The 21,380-nt window shown below is 50.2% G+C and overlaps 1 protein-coding gene across 2 annotated transcripts in view; it reads left to right on the forward strand.

Annotated features, from left to right (window-relative positions):
• Window positions 1–20,273, forward strand: part of CYP26B1 (cytochrome P450 family 26 subfamily B member 1) — a 36,246-nt gene extending 15,973 nt beyond the window's left edge. The window contains exons 3-7 of one of the 2 annotated variants that reach the window (XM_073343022.1): window positions 5,872–6,147; window positions 7,380–7,535; window positions 11,427–11,708; window positions 16,047–16,435; window positions 17,044–20,273. In XM_073343022.1, the coding sequence (XP_073199123.1) occupies window positions 5,872–6,147; window positions 7,380–7,535; window positions 11,427–11,708; window positions 16,047–16,435; window positions 17,044–17,119 (1,179 nt within the window). In that variant the 3' untranslated portion in view covers window positions 17,120–20,273. The other variant, XM_073343020.1, reaches the window with a different exon arrangement.
• The last annotated feature ends 1,107 nt before the right edge of the window (window positions 20,274–21,380 follow it).

A 21,380-nucleotide genomic window follows, 5' to 3' on the forward strand; every position in this document is an offset into this window, starting at 1 on the left:
CTAGGGAGCACTGAGTCACCACTCCTGGGAGAGCCATGTTCCAGAGGCCTGTTCTCGAAGTGCAAAGAGGCCAGTCCTCTTCCTATGGGGCTTTTCATTAACAGTCTTTGTTCCCTCCTCTTCCGGGTTGAGGAGCAGGAGGAGAGCAACTCTGGGTCTAGTGGTAGTGAAATCAGGAGGCCTACTGCCACTCCGTTGCTGGTTTGAGTCCCACACAGGTCTGTTGTGATTGCCAGATGACTGTTGAGTGGCCGACGTGAAACGGATCTCAATCTGGCTCCTGCTGGACATCGGCGTCAGCAATAGCCGAGGTCAGGAACTGAATGGGCCATGGAGACTGAGCTCCTCACCCGTTCCGAGAGGCCAGGGTTGAGGCACATTGGAGTGGGCAGTGTGGTGAGAACTGCACTGTCACTGGATAAATGGAGGGTTTCGTTCTCAGGGCCTGAAAAGAACCTGTGCATGCACTAAACTCCCCTTAAACCAAACCGGTTTCAAACAAGGTAACTGTCCATGAAAACACTGTGGGTACGAGCCAAAGGCGTATAAAGGGATGCTGCTGCTTCTCTCTGCTGTGCCTCAAGGAATAGCTGAAATGCAATAGGCCTGGTGGGGTCACATCAGACAGGGAAGAGGCACCTCTCATTGTCACGCGTAGCTGGAACTCTCTGTGGATCCAGGGAGCTGAGACACCGGGCAAGAATGTTCTGCCTTAGGATAACCGTAAATCCTTAAATATCCTGTCTTTGTTGCAAGAAGAGGCGTATTCGGAAGTTTCCAGACAGGGTCGGTTAATCCGCATTCTGGATGGTGGCCTCTCTTTCTGACCCGTGGGCGAAAGGGTGCATGCGTGTGTGGGGCTTAAGTAATTTCTTTGAGGAGTATGCATTTTTCTATCCCCTCTGATTCCAGAGTCAGTGGTAGCCTTGGCTGTCAGCTATATTGACTAACAAGCCACAAGGATCACAGCTGGCCTGTGTAGCACAAGGAAGGGGAATAAATCTGGGTCTAAAACCCAGTGAAATACGTACCTCCTGACTAAGGTGTGGATTCCAGGTGGGGATAGTGTGACCAGAGGTCCTGATTTTATAGGGACAGTCCTGATATTCAGGACTTTGTCTTATATAGGAGCCTCTTACCCCCCCATCCCCTGTCCTGATATTTCACACTTGCTATCTGGTCACCCTAGGTGTGGAATGGGGCAGGGCCTGGGTGAATTTGGAATTAGCTGCCTCTCATATCAGCCATAGCATGTTATAGATCAGGTCAGCCAGTCCGATTTCCCCTGGCAGTGTAGGACTGTTCCCTACAGAGCATGCCTTGGGGGCCTGTCTAGTCTAGCTTTAAATGACTCTGCAAAGGGAGTTTCTCCCCTTTCCTTGGGAGACCATTCTGCACCTTAATAAGCTCTTTCTGGCAGGAAGCTTTTGCTGTTAATTCATCTGAGAAAAGTGAACATTGAGGTTCCTTTGCTTCCTCTTCCCTTCTGTGCTTTAACCTTCCCTCCCTCCTGACTCCCTAGACTAGAAGATCCGAGCTATTCGGCAAATGTTCACTAGAGGGCGCAGGGATTTTAGCCTAGAAGCAGGAATGCGTTTGTGAAGGAGAGACCTGTTGGGACTGAATCCCCCTTGCAACTGGGAAGCTGCTCCATTGCATTGGAGCATTCTGGGTGAGCGGGAAGGAGGGCCAGGCCAGGGAGGGGAATGTACAGAAGAACACACTGGCCAGTGGGATTATTTAGTTTTGAGAGAAGAGGCTTGAGTGGGGACGAGGATGAAGTATTTTAAGGAGCCAGGGTGGTTACAGAGGTCTAAGCAGGAGCTGTTTGAGGCGTAAGTGTAAATACGGAGTCTAAACACATTGGAGGTGAGCCCACGACAAATCCCAGTGCCAGTGAATGCTGATAAACCCTGAGTTAGGGAGCGGCTGGGCCAGCCAGCCAAACTTCCTGGGAGCTAGGAGGCGCTGGGTAGGGGCCATCTTGTGTAACAGGGAACAAACCCTGGCGGGCAGCAGGATGGGCTAGACAAGACTCAGTGGGTCTAGCCTGGCTCTAGCTGCTGGGACACAGAGGCGACATAGGTAAGAAGAGAGCGGTAGGCAGCGGAGGTGGGCTTCCAGTTCTGACAATGGAGCAACTCTCTGAGTGTCAGAGTAGCCAGCTACCCTCTCCCCGGAGTTGGGAAGGGATCCCTAGATTAACTCTCCCTAGCTCTTTGGCAGGTGATGGGAGGCAGTGTGTTTGCTTGAGGGCGGGGTGTATTTTATTGTATTTATTTTTTTGCATTTCCTGGCACAAATTGCTTTTAGAGCCCCAGGAATTTGTGCAGCTCTTGGGGCTCAATGACAACACCCGTCCCCCTTCTCCAGGCGCCTGGGGCTGTGCTCTGGGGGCAGAGGATCCCACAGCTGCCTCTTGTCTGGTTACCTTCCTCTGAAGCAGCTGGCGCTGGCCACTGTCGGAGATGGGATACTGGGCTAGATGGACCTCAGGGCTGAGCCAGTCTGGCTGTTCCTATGTTCCTGCATACACACCTCCCCTATTGCCCAGTGTGCTTTCGGGTCTGGGGGTGCCCTCCCCTGCACCAGGCTTGCTTGCTTTTTATACCTACCTAGCTTGCTTCTTATACAGACATCCATCACTGGGGCACTGGAGAGATCACCTAGCATATTGGTTGCTTAGCGAGCTGATGGGAGCGTCTGGGTGTGCAAGAGAATAGATATGGCCTGGACAGTGGTCGGGGTAGCTTCCCTCATCCACCACCCTACCAATGTGCCTCGAACCTGCCCTGTAGGTGTGCAGAGAGTTGCCTCTATAATCCGTTGGTCTGGTTGCCAGGGTGGCTAACGAAGCTACCAGTGAGTCTGGGCGGGGAGGCAGTTTGTTTTTGTGCTGCGCCCTCTCTTATGTTACACAGGCCGTGGACCAACGGAACATGGGAAAGACTCCCAGCCGTGTCGCTCCGGGTTGGTAGCCAGCCTGCCGATGGCGGTAAAATAGAAGGGATCCCTGGAGGGGCTAGGGTTTGAAAAGTACTTTTGGCTGCTGTAGGATGGAGGAAGCTATACAAACAGACGTCTTCCGCAACAGTGCTGAGGACTCTGTATGGCACTCTTCGCCTTCAAAGAGACATTAACCCTCCCACCGTGCTGCACAACCCCGATCACTTGCTACTTCACGATGGCTCCAGGGGTAGAACTGGCCGCTCCTGCTCCAAAGCACATGCTCCCTGCAGGAGAATCATGCGTCCACAGGCACAGTTAGGGGACTGTGGCACACAGCTCAACAGCCTTGATTTCACCCAGGAAAGGGCAGTGGTGTGCAGCAACACACACACACACAGTTGCTTTTTATTGCTTGCACACCAGTAGCAACTAGAGGCCCCAGCTGAGATCAGGGTTCCATTGGTGCTGCACAGAGACAGGGTAAGAGACAGTCCCGGCTTTGAAGAGGTTAAAATCTAAACAGGCAGAACAGGAGAAAAAGGTGGAAGGAAGGAAGTGTCATTATCTCGGTTTTACAGATGGGGAAACTGAGGCACAGAGAGTTTACGTGACTTGCCCAAGGTCACACAAGTAGCCTGTGGTGGAGCAGGGACTTGAACCCAGGTCTCCGGAGTCCCCGTCTGGAGCCGGAACCCCAGCTCATTCAATGCCGTATCAGTCCCGTGTTTCAGATGGGGGAAACTGAGGCATGGGGAAGGTTAAATGTTTCGTCCAAGCTCTCGTAAAGCATCAGTGTCAGAATCAGAACTCCCAGGGGCTGATTCTAGGGGAGTTGCTTGTATGCAATAGCTGGAGATTTGGGTTCAGGAGTTCCTGATGCCCAGGCCCATGCTGCTGGGCCATATCTTGCTTTACCAAATCTACTCTCCTTCAACACAACATCATGAAGAGCCAAGATCACTTGAGCTTCTTTCAAGAGAAGGAGACGGGGGGTTGAGCCTTTGGTATCTGCCAGGCTGCCCCGTCACTGGTTCTTCTGTCTGGGGGTTCCTGAGGCCGCTCTAGCAATTTGCCTGCGCTGCCAGGCAGGGCAGGGAGAAATACACCCCTCTTTCCCCTGCTGTGTGATGGTGGCAGAGGCTTCCACCGCGCAGTAGTGCCTGGGCTCTGGGTGCCAACAATCACTAAGCGCCGCCAACATTTCTGCACCTGGCGCCGTATCAAAGCCCGATGTCCCGGTCACGACCACCAGGGAAATGTCTCTTTCCCAGCTACTGGAACCGGCCTACGCTTGTTTATTTCTTTCTCCTCCCTGCTTGCCCTGGCCCAGGTGGCTCTTGGAGCATGAACAGGGGGAGGCCTCGTCTTTGTTTGGTGCAGCCTGGGCATTCGGGGATCTCGGCGTGGGGGGGCTCGGCGGCTGGGCTTGGCAGTGCTGCCGTGTTGTCAGGTTTACTAGCTATGGTTTTTAGAAATGTGTCTTACCCACCCACACACGTCTCTTTCCAGGGCTTAAAAATAGACTAAGCCAAAGCGCCATGGGCCAGGCAGGCTCCGTGCTCCAGAAAGCAGGACAAGATCAGTCCATTTCTCTTGCCCTTTTTGGCTCTTTCTCATCCCCCATCTCTCTTTCTCCCACTCCCCCTTCTTCTTTTCCTCCTCCCCCGCCGACTCTTGGCTGGATAATATTTTTTATTAACAGCCACAAAGCCTGCTTTCCCTTCTTTCATGTCTTTCTTTGCTCCTCCCGCCCCGAGCTAGGGAAAAGCCCCTCCTGTCGCCCAGCGCGCCGCGTGAAGGTCAGTACGTGTAGGGACTGGAGCACTTTATGAACCAGCGATTGTTGAGTCTCCAGGGCCGGGCTTTAAAGGGCCAGGGGTGTTATTTCACCAAACAAACTTCAGCAAGCGACGCCGAGCATTAGCAATGCAGGGTCACGGCCAGGAAAATGTTACCTTTCCCTTCCAGTGCTGACTGCGGGGGAAATTCTCACATTTACAGCTTTAAAGGTTACGTTCTTGGAGGGGCTTCGACTGGGGTTTTTCTTTTTTTAATTTGATAAAATGGGGACCCGCCCCTCCCTCCCGGCAAGCCCTCTCATCTCCTCGGCATAAGCTGGAGGAGATTGCGCCGTCTCGTCTGACCTTTACCTTGGCGTGCGCTTCCCTCTACGGAGGCTTGATTTGATTTTGTTTCCTCGGTTCCTGGAGGCCCGGAGCGTGGCAGCGTGGGTGAGAGTTAATAAAAGTAAACAAACAGCGCTTTTCCACCCATGCTCTCTGGGATGTGGCACGGGGGGGTCAGAATGAAAGCGTGTGCTGTAGAGTTAGCCAACTGGGATTAGAGCAGAGGGGAAGGGATGCGGGGAGAGAGCAGAGAACATTCCTTGCATTGCTGGGGTCCTCGCATAACATACAGGCCCTGTAGCAGAAGCGGGGGCTGGGTCCGTCCACTCCAGAGCTGACTCAATCGCAGCGTTTAGAAGAATACTGTCTGTTGACATAGACTTTCCTCTCTCTCTCACTGGTTTGTTATTGTAGGGTCACTCGTGAGCGCTGGGGCTCGGCATACTAGTTGGTGGTTGTAGGGTTGCCCATGCGCTGGGTTATTGTTGGAGGGTCTTTCACGAGCTCTGGAATTGGACACTGGACTGGGTTGTCTTCCTGGCTCTGCCACAGACCTACTCAGTGACTTTGGGGAAGTCATTTTCCTTCCCACCCGTTGCCATCTTGCTTATTTAGATTGTGAGCATTGTCGGGCAGGGATCTTGTATTACTGCTTGTCTGCACAGCACCTAGCACAATGGGATCCTTGCTGTCCACTGGTGTCCTTAGACACCATTTAACAGAAGCAATACTTGGCTATTAGGGAAGGCTGGAAGACCTTGGGTTCATCTCTATCTATGTATGGTTTGTATTGCAGGTATTCTCCAAAATCTTCAGCCATGAAGCCCTGGAGAGTTACCTCCCGAAGATCCAGTTGGTGATCCAGGATACGCTCCGGATGTGGAGCAGCAACCCGGAGTCCATCAATGTCTATTACGAGGCGCAGAAGCTCACCTTCCGCATGGCCATCCGTGTCCTGCTGGGCTTCTGCATTTCTGATGAGGAGCTCACCCGACTCTTTGAGGTCTACCAGCAGTTTGTGGAGAATGTCTTCTCGCTGCCTGTGGATCTGCCCTTCAGTGGCTACAGGCGGGTAAGAGGCTCCTCTAGCACCGCGTGTGGCCATGATTTTGAGTTAGCGACACTGAGTGTAGCTTGGAAGGATGGTCTAGTGGATCTGGCACTGAACTGGTATTCAGGAGACCTGGGCTGAACTCCTGTCTCTGCCACAGGCTTCCTATGTGACCTTGGGCAAGTCACTCTGCCTCAGTTCCCCGCCTGTAAATGGGGGATAATAGTCCCCTGTCAGACAGGGGTGTCAAGAATAACACTTATTAATGATTGGGAGGTGCTCAAATACTGCAGTGATGAGGGCCACACTTAGATAATGGAGGTGGCAAGGAATCAGAAATTTCTGGCCTTGAAGGAGAAGGCAGTGAGGTCCAGTGGACAGGGGCCTGAGCTCCTGTGCTTGGGTTTTCTTGTTAGTCTCTATATTACGCTAGCGCCTAGGACTGCCAATCAAGGTTCCATTGCGCTAGGTGCTGTACAGCTCAATATAAAGGAGGATAAGATGTTGGCTTTTCTGATTATTTTGATGTGTGACTTTGCCATTATTGTCCGAGTGCATGTCCTTTGACCTCTCTCTGCCCCGCTTTTTCCCCTGTGGAAAAGGGATAGAATGGATCCAGCAACTGAAAAATGGCCTTTTCCTAATTTCTAGCTTCTTTCCAGTCTTTGAATGAAATATTGAGGGGGGAAAAATAGGTTTTCAAAAACGAAAGCCCAGAAAATTTAGAAAGAAATGAAAATTCTTCATTTCTCTTGAAATTCGTTGCAATATTTATCATTTTCCGACCTTCCCTAAAGTCGGGGATATAGACGTCAACCTGCCTTTTAAAGCACTTTTCAGATTCTCTGCAGAAAAACACTAGATAAGAGCACAGTGGCATTGCGAAGCTGAGACTCTTTTAGTGAGAGAGCTAGTTTGGGAATTCGATTATGTTCTTGGGAAGAGAACTCCTTCAGAGGAATTGGATAAATTCCTTGGAGGTAAAGTTTTCTAAAGATTTGTGGGACATGGACTGGAGTGGGGGAGGGAGGGGGCATAAATTGCAGATAATTGTTGTGGCTCTCACGACGTTCATATGGTGGTGCCAATAGACTTTTGTGGAATCTTGCATATTTGGGGCCTTCGTCTGCACTGGGGTAAATCTGGAGTTATTCCACTCATGTCAAAAGGACTTTTGCCCAGGACTGATTTTTCAAGGATTTCAACCCCTGCTGAGTGGCTATTTCATGGACTGATGGCTTGCTGTTTTGCAGGGGATCCGAGCTCGGGAGACTTTGCAGAAGGGGCTAGAGAAAGCCATTCGGGAGAAGCTGCAGAACACGCAGGGCAAGGACTATTCCGATGCCCTGGACATCCTGATAGAAAGTGGCAAGGAGCATGGCAAAGAGCTGACCATGCAGGAGCTGAAGGTAAGAGCAGGGTCTTGTGCATCCCCTGGGGAAGGTCAGCCTTGGGTCAATTCCTCCCTTAAGTCACCATTGGTTAGGGTCGGTTTCCTCCTTCACTCTCCCCAATCCCCCATAGCTGTGTCCATCCCACCCTCTCCATGTGATTGGCGGGTAGCTTCTGCTCAAGAACAGCACCAGCTGGGATCACCGAGGGGCAGACTGTTATGGAAGGAAAGGCAGCAGCAGAGCTGGGTGGAGGCTCAGGGCTGGACTAATGAAGGGCGATGAAGGGCCGGATTGAGGGGCCTACGCAGAGCTGGCGGGGGGAGAACTCCAGGACTGGAATAGCAGGGGTGTATTAGCAAAGCCATGTGCAAGCATTGGCATAGCACCCGCCTGGGCTCTGTGTGGCTCAAACCCAGTGCCAGCAGACCACTCTTTGCCCTAAGAGCCACATTTGTGTGCAGATCCTGTCCAGGCTTTGGGGAAGAGCATTTCTGGGGATTATTATTATTACAGAGCGGCACTCTTTTCAAGCATTTAGTGAACATTAACTAAGCCTCATGCTGCCACTGTGAGGCTGGTCAGAAGTATTATCCTCAGTTGTACAGGTGGGGAAACTGAGGCACCGAGCGTCTGTCAGAGAGTCAGTCTGGCCCAAGATTAGAACTTGGGCATTCTTGGTGCCTAGAGCTGTGCTTGGACCACTAGCCTCACCCTACACTCATTTAATGACTGCCCAGGGTCCATAAGCTACATCATAGGCCATCAGCTCCTTCTAGCCCATTGTTAACCTGCAGGAATGCCCTGCAGCATGGCTATTTATTTCTGTTGGACTGAACATTGGCTCAAAACCAGTAAGCAGCTATAAATTGCAGGGCGGGCCATGCTGAGAGGGAGAGGAAAGAAAGGCCACTGAGGAATCTTGGGGGGTCCTTCCTGCCTCCCGTGTCATGTAGACGAACGGAACGGGGATATTTCTGGCCATGCAGCTCATCATGCGGGGTGCTGCCTGCTCCCTTTGGAATGAAGTTTGTCCTTTTCCCTGAGTGCATGCTAAACCTGTGGGAGGTGGGGGACAAAGACCACACGAGAACGAAGAACCCTAAGACAATGCTGAATAGGAGTGTTTTAGGGGTGGCTATTGTTTGAAAACTTCCAGAGCCATCAGCCCACCGTCTGGCTGTGGCTGGCACGGAAAGGCTGCGCACAGACTGGAATGCTTCGCCAGGGGGCAGAGGCTTTGATACCGTGGGCACCACTGCAAACCCATCCCAGGCCCTTGTTAGCAGTCTCAGGAGACAGGCCTAGGACTGACTGAGCCTGTGGAAACCCAGGCTGCTTTCCAGGGGGTGGCACTGCGCAGGTCAGAAGTGGTGTAGCCAGTGGTGACTGGAGCCGGTTTGCACCGGTTCGCTAGAACCAGTTGTTAAATTTAGAAGCCCTTTTAGAACTGGTTGTTTGCGAGGGAGAACCGGTTCTAAAAGGGCTTCTAAATTTAACCGGCCAAAAGTGGCGCCTTAGGCGCTGACTCCAGGGGTGCTCCTGCCCTGGAGCACCCAAGGGGAAAATCTGGTGGGTGCAGAGCACCCACCGGCAGCTCCCCGGCCCACCCTGGCCCCAGCTCTCCTCCTCCGCCTCCTCCCCTGAACGCGCCGCCCTGCTCTGCTTCTCTGTCCCCCCCGGCTTCCCGTGAATCAGCTATTCGCGCGGGAAGCCGGGGCGGGCTGAGAAGCAGGCGGTGGCTTCCTGCTCAGGCCCAGGGAGGCGCAGGTGAGCTGGGGCGGGGAGGCACGAGGAGGGCCGCCTGCGCCGCAGCAGGTAACCCGGGGGCGGGGGCTGCGCAGGGGAACCGCTCCCTGCCCCAGCTCCTCTCCACCACCCTCGGCCTGAGTGTGAAGCCGCCACCTGCTTCTCAGCCCTCCTCGGCTTCCCGCGCGAACAGCTGATTCACGGGAAGCTGGGAGGGGGGGCAGGCGCGGAGAAGCAGAGCGGGGCGGCGCGTTCAGGGGCGGAGGCGGAGCGGAGGTGAGCTGGGGCCGGGCACAGGTTGGGGCGGGGAGCTGCCGGTGGGGGCTCTGCACCCACCAGTTTTCCCCGTGGGTGCTCCAGCCCCGGAGCACCCAGGGAGTCGGCACCTAAGGCGCCACTTTTGATGTGATCAGTGGGGGAGCGGCCGTTCCTCCTGTTCCCCCCCAGCTACACTCCCCCACCCCTAGGAGCCAGAGGGACCTGCTGAATGCTTCCTGGGAGCTGCCCCAGGTAAGCACCTCCGGAACTCCCCACCTCGCTCCCCGGCAGGTCCCTCCGGCTCTTAGGGGTGGGGTGGGCACCTACTACGGTGGCTCACGAGACCCTCCTACCTGGTTCTGGGGGCAGTCAGGGGACAGGGGAGGGGGGTGGATGGGACAGGGGTCTGGGGGGGGGGCATCAAGGAACACAGGGGGGTTGGATGGGGCAGGAATCCCGGGGGACGGGGGTGGGCAACGACCCCCTCGTGGGGTGAGGAGGGAACCCGTTGTTAAGATTTTGGCAGCTCATCACTGGGTGAAGGGCTTATTCATGGTGTAGATGGGTGTAAATCAGGAATCTCTCCAGTGAAGTCAGTGGGTTGACTGTGGCTTAGGGGAGATCAGCGTTAGGCACTCTGTGTGCGTGACAGACATGCCTGGGGGATGTTTGTTCCTTTCTCCCCAGGGGCAGGTAGATAAGGAGGTATTCGTATGTTGGTAGGTGCCAAGGGACAAGGGAAACCCCCTGAAGCTGCAATGCGGTCTCTGTGGGGAGGGGCTGCCTGTGTTTTCTCGCAGCTGCGGGATGAGGAAGCCAGTGGCAGCCCCGACAGGAGCTGTTGTTTTTCTTTTCCAAACTGGACTTTGCAAAGTTCCATCGGGGAGAAGGCAGGGCTGGGCCCAAGTCCCCTTCCAAAGCAGAGAGGGAATGTCTCCCTCCAGCTTAGTCAGTGGCTGGGAAAGAATCCTTGAAAGCTTAAGTGACTTGAGCAGGAGCCTTGGACCGAGCGACTGGTGAACGTGCTGTTCCCGAGTCGTCCTGTCTTGGCAGGCGGGGGGAAAGGCCCGTTCGAGAGCCGGGGTGGCAGCTTGCAGGAGGAGCGGGGACTATGCTCCACCGGGGGATTGGAAACGCGGCCAAGCCCATTACGTCATGTGATGGGGAAGGAAGAAATGATCCGCCCCAGGCTGCTGCTGGCTGCCTCGTCCTCTCAGCTTGGCTGCCACGCTAAAGGCTTGGGCTGGGGATCCAGGCTCTGTGACCCTAGCTCGCGGCTCTGTACAAGCTCCCAGTGGCCCTCAGACACCTCTCGTCTCGATGATGGTGGGTTTTTTTTTTCCATTTTTTGGCCTTCCTCTGGGGAGGATGAATTGTAACGTTCATGGAAGCGGGAGACTGAGCCAGGCACAGCGAGAGCTGGTTTTGTTGCAGCTTATGGGTACCCCTGTAGCACCTAGAGGTCCCCGTCAGGGATGTGGGCCCTGCTGTGCTAGGCGCTGTACACGCGCCCTGGAGAGAAGATCCCTGCCCTAAAGGGCGTACAAGCTAAGTACTGCAGGAGCTTCCTCCAGCCAGTTCTCCTGATGGTGCTGCCAACACGCTGTGGTTCTGCTCTGCGGCACCTCCCAGGGGTTGACGTGCTGCAGCCCTGAGGAAAGCTTTCCTGTTGTGCCAAATTGTATGTTGCAAATAAAATCTCTTTGGGTACCCGGCTGAGGCTAAACCGAGCTCCTTCCAGCTGTGGCCTAGTGCTAGGTTCTAGCTTCTGCTAGTGGACGGCTGGGGCATGAACCCATTTTAGCCTGTGCCCCATGTAGTGCAGCAGCGTGCTGCATGGGGCCGGCTGCCTGAGGCTGTGACCCTCCCCGTGTATAACCCAGGGTTCCTTTTGGCCTTCAGGATGGCACCTTGGAGCTGATCTTCGCTGCCTACGCTACCACGGCCAGCGCCAGCACCTCTCTCATCATGCAGCTCCTGAAGCACCCCGGGGTCCTGGAGAAGCTTCGCGAAGAGCTCCGCAGCAAGGGCATCCTGCACAACGGGTGCATCTGCGAGGGCTCCCTCCAGCTGGACACCATCAGCAGTCTCCGCTACCTGGACTGCGTGATCAAGGAGGTGCTACGTCTCTTCACCCCCATCTCCGGCGGGTACAGGACGGTGCTGCAGACCTTCGAGCTGGATGTGAGTACAACAGCCCAGGAGCCCTGTCGAGTCTCACACACCTTCTCCCCCGAAAAGGGGCTTCGGAGTATTTTATAGAGACGCAGGCAGGAATCTCTGCACCTCCCACTGGAATATAGCCACCTCTGGGGTAGAACCCGGCAGGTTTTACAACCGTGCAGGCCAATGTTAGGCAATTGTAGGACAGGAGGCAAGATGTGCCAGATCCACTCTAAACCATGGGGGAAGGCGAGTTAGGGAATAGGGTATTTCTCCTGAGTGTCCTCCTGACACTGGAGCTTGGCCAGATCTTGACGTGACCATAAGCACTAGGGCCTGGGTTTACATTTCAGCAGAAATCGCAAGACCGCCCCTCCAATGGCAAAGCACTACACAGGGGCACTGGCTGAATACGGACTCCGAAAGAACGTAGGACTGGAAGGGACCTCCTGGATCACTGAGTCCAGTCCCTGCCATTGCAGGTCATATCATCCCATTCATAAACCTCTCAAGCTCCCTCTTAAAACCAGTTTGGTTGTTTGCCCCTCACCCCTGTTCTTATTCCGAGGCTGTTCCAGAACCTCCCTCTTCTGATGATTAGAAACCTTCTTCGCATTTCCAGCCGCAGTTTCCTCCTGGCACATTTATGCTCATTTGCTCTTGTGCCACCCTTGTCCTTTATTTTAAATAGCTCGTCACCCTACCTGGTGTTCACCCTGCTGATGTCCTGAGAGAGAGAGCAATCAGATCCCCTCTCAGCCTAAATAAGCCCAGCTCTTTTAGTCTCCTCTTGGAAGACAGGCTCTCTGGTCCCCTGATCATCCTAGTAGCCCTTCTCTGCACCTGTTGCAGTTCAAATTCCTCTTTCTTGAAGATGGGTGACCAGAACTGTGCACCATATTTCAGATGGTGTCTTACCAGTGCCTTGTTCAGTGGCATAAATACCTTGCCTGATTCATCCTGGATCACATCTATGGGTTTTTTTGTTTACAGGCGCATCACATTGGTGGTTCATAGTCATCCTGTGATGGACTAATACACCCAGATCTTTCTCCTGCTCTGTCGTTTCCAACTGATGAACCCCCAGGTCATAGCAGAAATTCTTGTTATTAGAGGGCCACTTTCTGCTGACTCACCCATATTACGTGCTTGTATCACCCTGGCTTTTTCCCCTCACAGGTGTCTTATCCAATGACTGTTCTGGCTCAGACCTGCTTAGCTCATGAAATCAGACCAGATCTAACTCTTGCACTGGTGTGGTTGCAGTCTAGTGGATCCCCAACACTAACCCACAGAGGATGCTGAGTCATCCAGGTAGAATGCCCTTGCTCTGCAAGAACACCCAAACAGTCCATTGATCAATGGAACACTACAAGATGTACAATGTGCTACAATCAATGACAATGTATTATATATATGTAGGAAGTATAATCTGTCTAACAAACTTGAATGTAAGTGAAAGGTTCTACCACATACAGGCTGGTGCAAAACTTCTGAAAGCTGGAAACTGATATATTTATTTTGCAACCAGGCCTGTCGGGATGTAGAACTATCCACCTGACAATTTGTGTGCTTATCTGTGAACAAGTCTGAATGTTGAGGCAGAGTATGGAAAATATCTTTTTCTTTTTTAAACACTTCCTACATAACTCAAAAATGGTTGAACAGATTTTGCTCAAACTTCCAAACAAAGGGACCTAGAAACTACTCTACTTGACCAGAAAGACCACAGGTCTGATCCCATAAATCTCCTTCCAAGCTAGTTCTTCCCTTTGTCACATCCAATCTAAATGAGAGGCTGTCCCAGCATGTTCTGCAAGGCACGTGAGCTGCTCTTGGTATAGTTCCCATCAGAGTCACTGGGGAATCTTGCATGTAGAAGTCTGCCTGTACCGGATGTGTCAAGGAAAGATGCCTTGTAGTAGTCAATTGTAGAATAATCTGCCCATCGGGGAAGCTTAAAAAAAAGTTAGTTGTGGGTTGAGATCAAACATGGATAATTCCCGCCCCCCCAAGGAGAGTTTTCCAGAAAGTTATAAGGAAGTGAAAATTGGGTGGAAGAGTTGTATAGAAAGTTCTCCCATAACCTGAACTATCCAGCATACGTGGTAGTATAGTAATGCATTCCCAGCAGTGGAGGTCATAGAAACACTGGAGATCTAGAGACACAATATATCTGTCTCGGGGTTTTATACTGCCACCTATCACGGTGGCATCTGAGTGTCTTCCACATAAAATCAATAGTGAAGTCTGCAGTGGACTTCATGGAGTCTCTGCCTCTTCTCCCTTTTCAGAGTTAAAGCTTTGCTTGGAGTAGTTTTTTGGTGAGCAGGTAGGGGTTTGGAGTAGAAGAGGTGAATCTGTGAATCTGACCTATGGTAAAAGGCTTTCTCAAAGAGGAAAGTTTTTGCAATATATGAAATCTCCTTTTTAGGAGGAGATCAGGTGACCTCATTTATTGCAAAAGCATTTTCCCAATCGCACACAGGACATTTGTGTTTGTCTACACGTTCACGCATGTTCCTGCGTTGACTTGTGCACCACGATATTGCAGGGGTTGCACACAATAGCCCAACTCTTGGGTGTGACTCGCAAGCCACTTAGCAGTTTAGTGAGGATCTGACCTGCAGAGAGGACAAATTAAAGTCATATTGCTGGCAGATCAGTGCAATTACTCTGGATTTACACTGGTGGAACTGAGATCAGAACCTAGCCCATCATTTGGTACCAGAACTTTCAGGCAACCAAAGGGGAGAAAAGTTTGATGAAACTTTGGCGAGAAACATGTGGCGATCTCTGAAGCCAGAGATTGGGGTGTGACGGCAGAAAGGGGCAAAGGGAAGTTACAGATTTTTGGATAATAGGGATATTACTCATCATAACGGATGGAACTTTGTGCTAGCAAAAGTAAATCTCGAGACCTGTCAGTCACATAGTAAACCCTGCTAATGGCATGATTTGAGGTTGAAACCTTTTCAAGTAAGCAGGGGATGATAAATCACCCTTTTTCTCATCAATGCATTCTCTGCACAACCACGCAGTCACTCACACATTATGGGTGTGTGACAATACGTGTGTGTATGAATAGGTGATGCTGTGGACTACTATACCGCTTTTCTGGGCACTTGTTTGGGGAGCTCTGAATAATGTGAGGGATACCGCAGAGATGGGAGAAAAGTTTGCCTTTTCCTTTGCCATATGGTGGGCTAGACGGTGATGTCTGTTTCACCGGTTAAATCTAAAGCTTATGGAGTTACTCCAGATTTAATAAAAGAGGGACAATGATTAAAGGGAAAGCAGTGATTTAAAGCTAGCTAGTTTTCAAAAAGGAGTTAGAAGTAGTTCTGTGTTCTACACTTGCCTCAGCTGCCCTCTGCCGTTCCTTGTGCTTTTACAGGCACACTTTTTTTTTTCTCTCCTTTTTTTGCAAATTCACTCTTCTCTTCTTGGGAAAGACCCACACAAACACCAAGGGAAGCAAAGATTCTAATCCTGCAACCACTTGCACGCACGAGAAAAGGTTGCACTGGTGGCGAAGTGTCTTCTGGATTGGAGCCTAGCTGTACTCCACCAAGGACTCATCAAAGCTGACTATTCACATTCACTAATGTACAAATTAGTATTTGTCTGTATTACAATAGTGCCTCCAGGTCCCAGCTGAAGTCAGTGCCCCATTACACCAGGTGTTGTACAGACATGCAGTGAGAGAGAGTCCCTGCCCCAAAGAGCTTGCAGTCTAAATAGACAAGTCTGATAAAGGAAGAGAGGGGAAACAGAAGCACAGAGAAAGAAATGATTTGCCAGAGTCGCCCAGCAGGAGAACTGCAGTGCTGGGACGAGAACCTGGGTTTCTTGACTCCCAGTCCAGCATCCTACATACTAGATCACACTGACTGAAAACAAACTGGGAAAAATAAAGTTGTTCTATCTTTAAATTCTGTATATCTTGGGTGCCACATGTAACAATAGTAAGTAAAAATATTTCAGACAGAAGGACTTTCACGCTGACCGAAGTCCTTTTAAGTGTCTTTGTTCTGCGTTTATCCAGTGCTGAGCACAACAGGGTCTTGGTCCGTAACTGGGGATTGGATGAGCTACCACAATACAAATAAATAATTGATTCCCCAGCAGGTCAGAAAGAGAACCCCACAGTCCTACCCTAATCACAGGGTGTTTTCCCATTAAGCCTTCAGTATATTCTACTGATGATCGGGGATCTCAAACAGAGTCCCCAGTATCAGCAGTGTCTCCACTCACCCGTGCAGTGGCTTCGCTCAGCTCGCGTGGTCTCCTCCTGTGGGTGGCTATGTTACCGTTGATGCATTCTTGTTTTTCTCTCCCCCGTCTCCCTCTCTGTAGGGCTTTCAGATCCCCAAAGGCTGGAGTGTCATGTACAGCATCCGGGACACGCACGACACCGCCCCAGTATTCAAGGACGTGGACGTCTTTGACCCTGACCGCTTCGGGCAAGACCGTACCGAAGACAAAGACGGCAGGTTCCACTACCTTCCCTTTGGTGGGGGCATACGGACCTGTCTCGGCAAGCACCTGGCCAAGCTTTTCCTCAAGGCGCTAGCCATTGAGCTGGCCAGCAAGAGCCGGTTCGAGCTAGCCACCAGGACTTTCCCTAGAATCATGCTGGTCCCTGTGGTCCACCCCGTTGATGGACTCAGGGTCAAATTCTTCGGACTGGATTCCAATCAGAATGAGATCCTGACGGAGACAGAAGCCATGCTTGGGGCAACAGTGTAAGCCGACTTTTCCTTCACCGGGGAGGGCCAATGGGGGTGGGTGGGTAAAGGGACAGAACGAAAGGAGAAAAAAGGAAAAGAAGCTTCTCCACAACACTAACCTTGCAGAACCTCCTGGTCGAGGCTTTCTCCCACAGCAAAGCTGCCAAAATGATTGTTATTTCTGTGGGGAAAGTACAAGGAGATTGGCTGGTTTGGTTTTTTGGTTTTGTTTTGTCTTAAGAAGAATTTCAAACACTAGTAGAGCTGGGACTGCCTGACCATACACAATATATAAATATTATATATATATATATATAAACCTTTCTGCTGCAAGGAGGAGGGCAGAGGATGCCTGCTGCGGGAAAAGCTTTTGAAATTAGCTAGCGATCAGAGGTCTGACTGCCCCACGCGCCTCCTTGGAACCAGGCCAGGAGGTGTTGGTGAGATCTGATGGCAGGCTGCTACCTCTGGTGGCCTTTGATCTTTTTGAACAGCGTTAAATTAGTTGGTGATAAGTGTTTGTTTTGTTTTGCTTTCTTTGGAGAGAACGAAGAACAAATCCCCCCCACTCCCAATCCCTAAACCCTTCTAAATGCTTTCCAGTTCTGATTTGTCTCTCACAGCATGTGGGGAAAAGAACTCTGTGTTCAGATGACAGCAGCACCTGCTCACAAATGCTGGGAAGTGCATTCTGTGTAAAGGCACGCAAACTGAACCCGGCCCCAGTTTAGCTTCTGGCATGGCCACTGGTGTTGCTACAGAGGACCACTGGGCCACTAAACGCAGCAGGGTCAGCTGGACAGGGCGTTTTATTCTGCCTATGCTTTGTGAACAAGAAAGCCATTTCATCTGTACTGTGGGACAAAGTAGTGGCCAAATTCTGCCCTCTGATAGGAGTCTCTCATCTGCTTCAGTGAGGGCTGATCTCACTTCAGAGGGTAGAACTGGGGTCTCTGATGTGTCATTTTTGAAGTTGCCTGGTGCTGCTACATGGCATGGTGTAACTGTCCATCGCCCCTACCCCCACCCTGTCTGATCCCTTCCAAACCCAGAGTTTTGCAGTGAGCTGTGTTGTTTTTGCCTTCTCTCCGGATCTCTCAGGCCCCTCGGTGTGTGCACTGAACTCTGAACTACATGTTCTTTCATAAACTGTACTGGGGTGCTGCTAAGTAACGTGGCTCAGAGCACGCGGTTGTTTTGTTCATGGAACCGCTGCAAAACTAAGCTTCCAAAAATTGACTGGTAGTCACACCCACAGCTGCCATTGTCCCCTGCCCATAGAGGTGTTTGCATTAAAGAGTGTTGGAGATGGGTGGAAGGCTCCCTCTCAGCTAACCCTGCCCTCCGCAGCATCCAACTGAAGTGCAAAGTGGTCCTGGGAGTGTTTGTCAGGGCATGTGAGCTGCCATCAGTGCAACCCCTTATTAGAGACACTGGGAACTTCGTATGCTGCCCAGTCACACTTGAACTGGGGGTGTTCCTCTGAAATAAGCGAGGCCCGTACTGTAGTGTTTGGATCCTCAGCATTCAGACGTGTTTGGATCTGGCGTTTTGTTTCAGGCCCATCTTGAATTTAAAAAAGTGACCAGTCTGATTTCCCCCTCCCCCCGAGGTGCTGGGCATGCCCAATTCCTGCTTCAGCTGTCATGGTGGGCGCTCAGCACTTCTGCCCTGAGTCCGGAACAACATCTCTTTTTGCTTTACTAGTGGCAGAGCACAGGTTTGGCAGCTGGCACCAGGCAAACCACATGCACCGCAGCTACTTTGTGGCGGCCATGGTCAATGACTGGCAGTCTCAGGGAAGAGAAATCTCTCTCGCAATTGTCCAAGACAGGCGTGCTGTTCATCTGAGCTGCGGGCACTGACTTTATACTGACCTTTCAGTGTGCTTACCCTCTCGCTCAGATATATTTGCTGTAACAGGGGCACCTCATACAGTTCATCGGGCAGAGAAGGAGAAACACAGGAGCCAGAGCTGAGAACTCCCTTGACCTGAGTGCCAATGAAACTGTTATGGGTGAGCAGCTTGGTTTTTGTCAGGATAAGTCAGAGGGAGCTGAAATCTGAAGGAAGGAGGGGCGGGAGCTTCCCACCAGGCTGGTGCAGGGTTTGCAGGCTTGGCTTTTGAAAACTGGGATGAGTCAGTGGAAGGCTCTAAGGCAGTGCTGAGTGAAAGATGCTGAAGGCTGCTCTAGCCAGCCGTTCATCCGTCCAGGATCAATAAAGACTTTGGCGGTCCCCTGGAAGGGGAGACACTAAAGATTTAATCATCACTTTAAACTATGCTGCCAAAAATCATATAGAAGCGCATAGACCGACAAACACACACACGTATGAGCTCTGCTTCCATGAGTGCATGTGACTTGGGAAACTCAGTGTTAATGTGGTCGTTTCTGAGGCTTGCTGCTCTATAATCTCTCTGTGGCCGTTTCACAGAAGGTTTTTATTTTAACAGGGATTGGCTTGAACCGAGACTCTGTAGCCTCTGAACTCTGAAGTTCAGATCCAGATTCGGATTTGGCAGCTAGCCCGTAATCTCTATGGCTGTTTGAACCAAAAACACAGATCTAAATCCTCCGCAGCTATGTGTGGCTCAGGCTCATGTCCCACACTCAGAAAGTTTACAATCCAAGTTTGGGTCTTCACACTCTCCGGGTCTACCTTTTGATGGAAACTTCACAAGATCAGGTTTTCTTGTGAAATTTCTGCCATTCCCTGTCCCGGATAGAAATGTGTCAGTCTGTGGGTCTCCACATGATCTCCTGGTGATCCACCAAATTAAACATTTTGAGAATCATGGAGAAGAGGGCATTGGGAATGGAGATGGTCCACAGGATAAAAAAGCTAGAGAATCACTCTTTTTTTATATGTCACACCCAGTTTTCAGGCCTTGATCAATTCTGTTTTCAAGCTGTCTGTAAAAGCCACTTGCAACCCCACAATCTCTGTGAAAACATTATTTGGTGGGGACACAGAGGACAAGGGAAGGAGAAGAGGAGGAGAAGTCAGAGGACACAGGTAATGAGAAAAGCAGGGTGGGGAGGGATAAAAGGCCTCATACGAAGTACATTAAAATTTTTCCATTGGCTTCAGATCAAATCCCGTCAAATAATCATTAGCAAAATGTTTTCTGAGATACTTTCAGAAGGGCATTGGACTCTCAGATCAGTGAAGGGTTTTCATTTTTTAAAATTTCAGTACAAAATAAAAACCAAACACGCTTTTGAATGAATAAATGACCAGAGAGAGATAATGTAAGATGCATACATCTATCTATTGTGTGTGTGTGTGTGTGTGTGTGTGTGTATTTTATCTAGACATAAATAGATCATGCTTTTGATTTACCATTCCTAACTAATATAACTTGACTAAAAAAAAGGTTGCTGCAGTGGGTTTGCAGAATAAAGCACTTTGAATCTCAGAATTTTTTTTCCTAGCACAGTCCAATTCGCTATAATATTATTTTATACACAAATTTTTTTGGTCTGTCTTTATAAACTATTATAAGTACTATTTTTGTTATAATTCAAAATAGATATTTAGTATAAAAGTTTTGCTGTTAAATATTTGTTATTTAGTAAGATATGAATTTTCTCTTTATTGTAAACTTTGTCTGGAAAAATATTAATATGGTTTTATTGCAGTTGTTTTTAATCTTAAGAAAAAGCACTTGTGGGGATTTTTTGGTTATGAAATTGGTGCCGTGTGAACATGTGTTTCAGTCATGTGGTTTATAATGTGTATATAATATTATGTGTCACATATTAAAATGGATGTTGTGTATTTTGTGATCTTAAAAAATAATCAATGTGGCTATTTTATAGACTTCCATAATAAAAGAGTTGAATCTCCAGACATTCTCTGTTTATTGCAGTTCTGCTACATACCTCTTTAGGAAGTTATAGAAAATGACTGGTAGTCATTTTGGGACTTAATCCTACTCCCAGTATTTAGGATTTTGGTTGTCCCAAACTGCCTGCTAGGGGTTTCTTGTATCTGTGATACATCTGGTACTGGCCACTGTTGGATATTGAACTAGATGCCTATGGGTCCGATCAAATCTGGCAATTCAAGCCCTATGTTACCACGCTGCGAAGTGCCCCTTGTACTAGTACTGAGCCTCACTGGAGCTCCCCACACAAGGACAAAGCTCTAATGCAAACGGTTCCACGCCCCACCTCCCACCAATAAGGGCTGGTTTACATTAGAAAATTAGATTAACCCATCTATTGTCACTCAGGGGTGTGAAAAAATCCACACTGAGCGACATAGTTAACCAATCTAAATTCCCATGTAGACAGTGCTACGTTGACAGAAGAATTCTCTCGACCCAGCTGCCGCTTCACAGAGAGGTGGATTTACGATACCCCTGTTGCTGTAGTAGGTGTGTACACTAAAGTGCTACAGCAGTGTAGGTGCAGCTATGCTGCTGTGGAGTTTTAAACGTTGATATAGGCTAAGTCTCAATCCGTTACCCAGAGGGACTGCTGCTAGGGAGGAAAAGATATTTCAGTCTCCACTAGGGTGACCAGACAGCAAGTGTGAAAAATTGGGACAGGATGGGGGGTAATAGAAGCCTATATAAGAAAAAGGCCCCAAAATTGGGACTATCCCTATAAAATCCAGACATCTGGTCACCCTAGTCTCCATTGACCCATTCTTTGGCATCTCTACTGGACTTTCATAGATTATAAAGCCTGAAGGGGCCGCTATGATTACCTAGTCTGACCTACATAACGCAGGGCACAAAACTTCCCTGAATTAATTCCTGTTTGAACTAGAGCAGATCTTTTGGAAAAACATCCAATCTTGATTTTAAAAATTGGCAGTGATGGGGATCCACCATGACCTTTTATAAATTCTTCCAATGGTTAATTATTGTTAAAAATTTGCACCACTTTTTCAGTCAATTTGTTCCGCTTCATCTACCAACCATTGGATCATGTTATACCTGTCTGCC

The sequence above is a fragment of the Lepidochelys kempii genome, chromosome 4 (genome assembly GCF_965140265.1).
Source record: "Lepidochelys kempii isolate rLepKem1 chromosome 4, rLepKem1.hap2, whole genome shotgun sequence".
Classification (NCBI taxonomy): Eukaryota; Metazoa; Chordata; order Testudines; family Cheloniidae; genus Lepidochelys; species Lepidochelys kempii.